The sequence below is a fragment of the Cariama cristata genome, unplaced genomic scaffold, assembly GCF_000690535.1.
Source record: "Cariama cristata isolate BGI_N322 unplaced genomic scaffold, ASM69053v1 scaffold20520, whole genome shotgun sequence".
Lineage (NCBI taxonomy): Eukaryota > Metazoa > Chordata > Aves > Cariamiformes > Cariamidae > Cariama > Cariama cristata.
Window position 1 is genome coordinate 17,239 of NW_009596636.1, and position 7,655 is coordinate 24,893.

The 7,655-nt window shown below is 53.4% G+C and overlaps 1 protein-coding gene across 1 annotated transcript in view; it reads left to right on the plus strand.

The window, feature by feature from the left end:
* LOC104166879 (angiopoietin-related protein 7-like) overlaps positions 1-7,182 on the plus strand; it is a 14,130-nt gene extending 6,948 nt beyond the window's left edge. The window contains exons 2-6 of the mRNA XM_009706976.1: positions 338-560; positions 3,429-3,566; positions 4,972-5,188; positions 6,392-6,587; positions 7,036-7,182. Coding sequence (XP_009705278.1) covers positions 338-560; positions 3,429-3,566; positions 4,972-5,188; positions 6,392-6,587; positions 7,036-7,182 — 921 coding nt within the window. The remainder of the gene's footprint in view (positions 1-337; positions 561-3,428; positions 3,567-4,971; positions 5,189-6,391; positions 6,588-7,035) is intronic.
* The last annotated feature ends 473 nt before the right edge of the window (positions 7,183-7,655 follow it).

Below are 7,655 nucleotides of genomic sequence, written 5' to 3' on the forward strand. Positions count from 1 at the left end.
ATCACCCCGTCCAACCCCCCCGCCAAAGCAGGGTCACCCACAGCAGTCGCACAGGGTCACATCCAGGCGGGTTTTGAGTATCTCCAGAGAAGGAGACTCCCCAACCTCTCTGGACAAGGTGCCTGTGGCTTCCACGGTGGACTGGGGGCTGCAGGGAGAGGGCGAGGGTGCAGGCACCATCCTTGGGGTCCTTGGTTTCTGTTGGTGCACACAGTGAGTGGTCCTCTGCCCTCTTGCTTCCCTGCCTGCCCATCCCCAGGGGGTCCTGGGGCCATGCCCCTAGCTCTGTACAGGTCCCCAGGCATCCCCCCCATCCCACCTTTCTCCCTGCCCGCAGCACGAGGAGGCGGCCGGTCGGAACCACAGCCTGGCTCAACGGGTGCAGGACCTGGAGCATCGCTACAGCGAGGCCAGCACCTTGCAGCACATCCAGGCCACGCTGCTCTACGACATGCAGGCACAGATAAACAACATTTCCGTCCTGACCGACTGGGCTTGGCGCAATCCCACCTGCCTCGGCCCCGCCGAGATGCGGCTGCAGGAGGAGATGCACAATCCAGGTGATGGAGAGGTGCTGGGGCCGGCTGGGAGGGGATGCTTCGCCCTTACGTCCTCTCTCGAGGGGGGCTGAAGGAAAAGGCTGTGGGAAAACTGCTTTAAAGCCCCTTTGTGTTGACCAGGAGCTTGGTCTCACCCAACTTGCCTTTCCAAGGCAGCCAGGAGGGCTCCTCAGAGCAATGGACACCTCTGGGGATGGCTTCCAAGCTGTCTAGGAGGGGGGTCCTGTCCCTCGGTGCCTCCTTTTTCGCTCCACGGATGGTGTGAGATGCTCGCAGGGACCAGCTCAGGCTCTGACAGCCAGGTCGGCGTTGTGCCCACCATCACCCCCCCTGCGGTCAGCTGCGTGAGGCTCCCTCCCAGACCCAGGGATTGTTTTTCCATCCAAAACAAACCACAAAAACCCAAGAATTATTTTTTTTGTCTTCTTCAAAAGTTCACAGCATGAAATTAGGGATTTGGTGAAACTCTTCAACTTTGAAAAACAACTGTTTTCCGTTATTTCTCACTTTTTTTTTTTTTAATGAATGCATTTGGATTTTTGCCAGATTTTTGGTTGTTTTCCTTGTTAGTTCCTGGAATGTTTTCTTTGGTTTTTAGCAAACATGGGAACTTTCAATGAAAGAATTCAAGGTTTGGTTTGACTAAAGCCCCATTTTCTGCCAGAGAACCCACTGCCGTGAAAACTTTTTGACCAGGGCCTACCATGGCCAGGATCTGCAAAGCTCAGCCTTGAGGTACTGGAAGAGAAACTGAGTTACTTCTGCAGCATCTTCACGTCTCTGGGTCTGTGGCAAGGGGGTGGTGGTCTTCGAGATGTAAATGTGCCAGTCCGATCCCTGTGCCCCAAATCCCACCTCCCGCATAGCCGATGTCCAGGAGGAGCATTGGAGAAGGATGAAGCGATACTTCTCCTGAATCGTCTTCCAGCCTTTGGTGAACTCTGGTTGAGGGGCTTGTAGGGACAGCATCTATCTTCTCCATCAGGGAGCGGGCTGGATGGGATGTGTCAGGCTTGGCTTTCTTGGCTGAACTTGGCTTTCACCTACCAACCTTGATCTGATCTGATCTGATCTGGTGGTGTCCGGGAGGGGCAAAGTCAGGTTACTTCTCCCCTGAGCCAACCAGCCCAAGTCTTTTCCATTGCACTCGTTTAAATCTCTTTTGGCCAGCCACGTCGTGGTGGAGGTAGCACGAGCAGCTCTGCTGGTACCTGCTGCCTCTGAGCCCTGAGCAAGAAATGGTCTGTGCCAAACCAGGACATGAGAGTTGATGTCTACAGCCATGACCACCACCTGCAAGCCAGGACTGGGATTCATCTCAATAACTTGATGTGACCAAGATGATGACTTCTATGGCCCAGAGAATACCAGCCCGCATGCAGCCGGTTGATGCAGCACTTTTAGCTGACTAATTTTAGGTGGGGTAGGGCTCTGCGTGCTCTCCTAGATGCTTTCTGGGTCTAGGTTGCCTCTCCCTGACCTCTGCTTGCTGCACACAACTGGTTTCTCCCACATGCTGCCCTGCAGCAGCACTGCCCGTTGGAGCCAACCTCAAAGGATGTCCCCGATCTTGGTCCCCCCAAGGTCTCAAAGGTCCCCCCACCCAATGCAGCCCATGGGGGGACCTCCCAGCCACCACCCTCCCCAGTTGGTGGGCTGGGATGTTGCAGCTCTTCATCCCTCATTCCCCCTGGACTTGCTTTCCCATCCACAAGAAGCTTTCATCATCTGCCGGTCCCATGGGCTCCTCCTTTCTGTGTGCCTCATGGAAGCCAATCTCCCACACATGTTCTCTGCCCTCCCTCGGGCTGCTGGCTCTCCCAGTGATTCCAGTCCGGTATTCAGACTGGTCTAGCTGTGTGTCAAAGGAAGGGGATCTGCCTGTGGGAGTTGCCTTTGTGCCTTTCTTGGGGATAGATGGGATGTGCCTTTCTTTTGGGATGCCATTCGTCCCACCAGGGAGGCTCAGCCCACAGATGAAGATGCTTCATGTTTGGTGTCTACAAGCGCGTGTCCCCATGTAAGCTGGATGTTTAAGATAATAAAGCAAGCAGTGCGTGGAACGAGAGCAATTGTGCATGTCTCACTAGGGTCTCAGTTCAACTGACACCTGGTACCACCTGAAACACTCTGGAGCATCCAAGGCATCCGCATAAGCCTGGCAGATACAAGACGGGACCTACGCGGGACAGCTGACAGCCAGCCCCAGGGCATCTCGGACGTCAGCACACACCCCTGTGCTCGGCTGAGCTCCTTTGGCAGGCGATGGAGGGAGACGGGGAGAGCGGCACTTCCCTCCTCTCCCACGCAAACCCGGGATGAATTGCCCTCTGCAGAAGCCTGTCTCTGAGGACCAGCCCAGACCGCCTGCCTGAAGGATAGATGGCTGGTGCCAGGCGAAATAAATCCCACCTGACATATCCCATTTCAGACGTCTTTAGGTTCTCCAGAGTGATTTTGATCCCCTTTCCTTGTAAGACAAAACCCACAGCGGCAGTTTGGGAGAAGAAAAACCTTCCGCTGTTACCTGCACTGACCATCGCTGGAGAGCCAGCCTGTTCTTTATCAATGGACGAGACCGTTTTGGTGTGAGATATAATCTAACCTCAGCCTGGTAAAATGCATATCATTTCTGTGTTGCCATTAAAAAAGCAGTTGAACTGCAGATCGTTCCTCAGCCACAGCATCCGTAAGTGCAGAGCTGTGCTAACGAACCTTATCGTTAATAAGCTGCGGCGCTCAGGCTTCAGAAGCAGCTCTGAATCCGGGGTGATTTGCCCAGCTCTGCATCACGACTGCATGAAAACGATGCTGGCTTTTGTCAGGTGCTGTGCCCTAAAGCCCGTCTTTCTCTGCTTTCTCTCTCAGAGGTGAAGCACGCCAGGAACTGCCCCATCGACTGCGCTTCTGTCTACTACAACGGGCTCCGGCGGTCTGGTGTCTACAGCATCATGCCCTCGGTCGGGGGGCTGCCTATTGAAGTGCTGTGTGAGATGGACATCGAAGGTACCGCGGGAGGCACCTACAACACCTTCCAGCAGAGCTTTGGGTGGGATTTGTCTAACCTGAGAGTTGTATCTCATACCTGAGTTATTCTGAGGCTATTTTATAGTTGGTGAGAGCAGAAGGGGTCTTCAGGGACGGAGGACTCGCCCTCTCAGCTGGCTATAGTCGGATGAATAGTTCAAAGCAGACGTTATGGCTAGAAGTCACTTGCCTAAACACAGGCGTTCAGTGCTCTTTGGGATGTCCTCGTGCATCCAAGATATCACTAGTGGAGATGACACAGGGCTGAGGGAAGAAGAAACCCTTCTGGAGTAGCAGGTGGTCACCGGGGGGTATCGGGAGCATCTCTGGGTGGTTGAGGGCTCCGTGTGGGCAACCACCGATTGTAGCTGTGCTGAAGTGAGGAGGGGGGAGGTAGATCTTCTCCCACAGACATTTTGGAGTGCAAATGAGGGAGCAGGTGACCTCCCACACTCTCGCTGTCTGAACATCCGTACAAAGCCCACTACTGTCATCCCAAGGCACAAACTTATTAGCAAAATTAATTTGCAATACCTGAGTTTTGGAAGGATAATGGCAATCGTCAGGGCAACGGGGCGGTGGATTGGCAGTTCCTTGCCCCGCGGATCTACTCCAGCCCAGATGGATGTGTCCCAGCCACACATCCCTGCTGGAGGACGGGGTTCAGCTCCCCACATGTAGACATCTCACCTGCAGGAAGAATTGCCGGTGACGGCAGCTTTGGGGAGCACATGGTCATTAAGAAACAGGCTGTTCGGACAACGTGGTCTCTGTTATGTCATTACTATTATTTGCATGACCATCAACACAATCTTGGACACTGTAGAGTGACAGGCTGTACAAACAGCAAAGAAAAAGGTGGCCCCAGTCCCCTGTCTGCCCCCCGCCTCCACCTCGCTTACAATATTGGAATAAAATGAGAGAGGAGAGAGGGATTTGGACAGATGGGCGAGCAGATGGAGACAGTGAGGCAATCCTGGGAGAGCTCGTGTGCCTCTGTGGTGCTGCAGGAACAGTACATAATAATCTCCAAACTCCAGGATCTCTAGTTTGTTCCAGTCCCAAAACATTTTCCGCCCCAAACCTACCAGCTCCCTCTCATTTAAAACCACCTTAAGATCTGGGACAGTCAACAGGGGAACATCGTCATGGACCAGCATGGGAGAGGTGGGAGCCCTTTTCCATGAGCTATGATGGGCATCACGTTTTATCCCCGTGCAGCAGCCAACACTGTATTTTGCCACTTGGTGGGGGGAGGCATGACAAGGAGACACCTTGCTGAGCTGCAGGTGGGTCCTCAGAGGTGACACCACTAAGGGGACTCTCCAGGACCCCCTGGATGCTCCCTGGAGACTCCCATTTTACATTCTCTCTCTCCTGGCAGGTGGGGGCTGGACAGTCATCCAGAGGCGTCAGGATGGCTCGGTTGACTTCAATCGGACCTGGAATGAGTACAAGGAAGGCTTTGGGGACCTCAATGGTGAGTTCTGGCTGGGCAATGAGAACATCCACAAGCTGACAAGCCAAGGGGACTACTCCCTGCGCATCGACCTGGAGGACTGGAACAACAAGCACAAGCACGCCTTCTACCAGGTCTTCAGGTAGAAAGTGGGATGGCCTTCCTTGGTTCTCATAGATGCAACCGGTTCAATGCTGGGAGACCTTCAGGCATGGGAACCCCGTTGAGGTCAGAGTGACTCTGTCTAGAGACCTTTTCAGACGGGGCCCAGGCTGTCTGTCCTTCCTTCCCCACCTGGATTTGATCACCAATTTTTGCTCTGGGTTGAAGCCTGGGTGTGAGCTAGCGAACGTGCAGTGTCGTTCGGCCATGGCCAACATCCACAGCCCCAGAGGCAGGGAGCTGTAGGACCCGATGGACAGTCCCCAGCTGCTTAGGGGTATTTTTTCTGCCAAAATTATTGAGCTCTATGTCAAAACCAGGGTTATGAATCCTGTGGCCTTGCTGGGCATATCCTCCAGCATCTCCCTGGTTTAGAGTCCTATTTTAACTTTTAGCCTCTCTACTCATGGCTTTCACTTGCTGTGCCCGTTGTGATGCCCTTTAGTGTTTACAACCCTTCCCCTTCTCTGGGGTTTCGTTTATCTGCACCACGTCAGCCACATCCTTTCCTAATCAGGGGTGACCAGGTCTGTCTAGACTGTCCCAGGTGAACTCCTTCCCTGTCTCTACTGGAAATCCTCGTGGGTGACTCTGGAGTAATCTGCCATGGGGGGATGTCCAAGGGAGCAATGCACATTATGGACACTCGAAACTTGAGGGCTTTGAGTAGAGCCCAAAACTGCTGGAAAAAAAAAAAATCCCCTTGCCTGAATATGCCGTAGAGCATCCTCCACCAGCAAATGAGTGCTCTGAACGGTCATTCCGACTTTTCTCATCAGACATCGTGTGCAATGGCAGTGACCTTCAGCCTTTGCTAACCCAGATTACTAATTAGCTCAGTCTAGGTGAAGGGCAGGATTCTTTTTACGTGGAGAGGAGGCGGTGATGTGTAATTAGAGGGACTGTCTTGCCAAAGCTACCATAGTCCTTTTTTGTGGTTTTAGAGTCATGGTCTGCCCAGTTCAGCTCTATAACGAGTGCCCTGAGTCATGACAAAATCATGCACATCCCACAGAAGGGAAAAATACAGCAACTTTGGCTTTTAGAGGCAATGAATCATAGCAGGGAGGTTGGCCAGAGCATCTCGATGATTGCGAGGTGTCCACACCAGGAATGCAGTATCCAGCTTGGAAAGGAGCCTCAAACACTCCCCATTAAATAGTCCCACCTTTGTTGCTTGCAGCATTGAGGACGAGGCAAACTATTACCGCCTGCACGTTGATGGGTTCAGCGGGACGGTGGAGGACTCCTTTGCCTGGTACCACAACAAGAGGAGCTTCAGCACACCCGACTCGGGGAACATCTGCGCCGAGATTTCCCATGGAGGCTGGTGGTACCACCAGTGCTTTTTCTCCAACCTCAACGGGGTATACTACAAGGTAAGGTGGAGGGATGAGGATGCAGCTGTCAGCACACGATGTCCAGGCCTGGGAGGAGGCTGTTGGTCCTCACATCAGAGCAGTTCTTCCTGGCTTGACCAGTTTCTGCTCTCCAGGGAGGGAGCAAAACGAGTGCTGGGCCCCAAGGCAGTTCAGCATTTCAGTGCCATGGGCCAGACACGAGTATTGAGACACCTCCGCACGCTGGGGTTTGGGATTGCAGGGTGGAAACTTGTGGTACGGGTGACTCACGCTCCCTGAGACGGATGGATACCAGCTCCGTCGGGACCATTTGAAAAATGTTGGGCTTTACGTGCTCTTTTGCCCACATCATCATTAAGCTCTTTGCTCTGGTGTTTCAGAGCAATCCTTTTTTCCAATGCTCCCATCCGGATGATGTTTCCGTGCGTTTCCCATGCCTGACCATCCTTCTTTCTCTGCATCGCAGGGCGGCCGATACTCCATTAAAAACCGCAAGGTCCTGGGGCCGGACGGTATCGTGTGGTACTCGTGGAAGGACACAGACTACTACTCGCTGAGGAAGGTGGTGATGATGATTCGACCACGCACTTTCCGGCCCCACCTCTCCCCATGAAGGAGCCTGGAACGTTCTTCATTTCACCTCACATCGAACGTTGGGAACAGAGGGCTGGAAATAGTTTGCTGTGAGCAAAAACTGATGCTGGAGATCCTGGAGGGACCGAACCACCATGCCTGTTGCTGCCTGTTTGCTTTTGAGAGAACTGAACCAACAGCAGAGGTGTGAAGACCTTCAACACGTGTTTGGGTGCTGAAGGCTCTGCTAAAAACACCGAGGTGATTGCTGCGAAGGACTTTGCAAAGACAAGCATGTGGCTTGCTGTTTTACCGGGTCGCAGCAGTCCTTGGCAGGCTTGGGCATCCCCAAGGCTTGAGACTAAATCCAGGTGATGGGGTGGGGGGGGTCAGCCACACCCTGGGGTTGGACCTTACGCTGAATGGAGACGTTGAGCACTTTGCCTACCAACCCAACGGTGTTTGAGAGGGAAGCAAAGACCCAGCAATCCTGTACGAGCTTTCCACATGGGA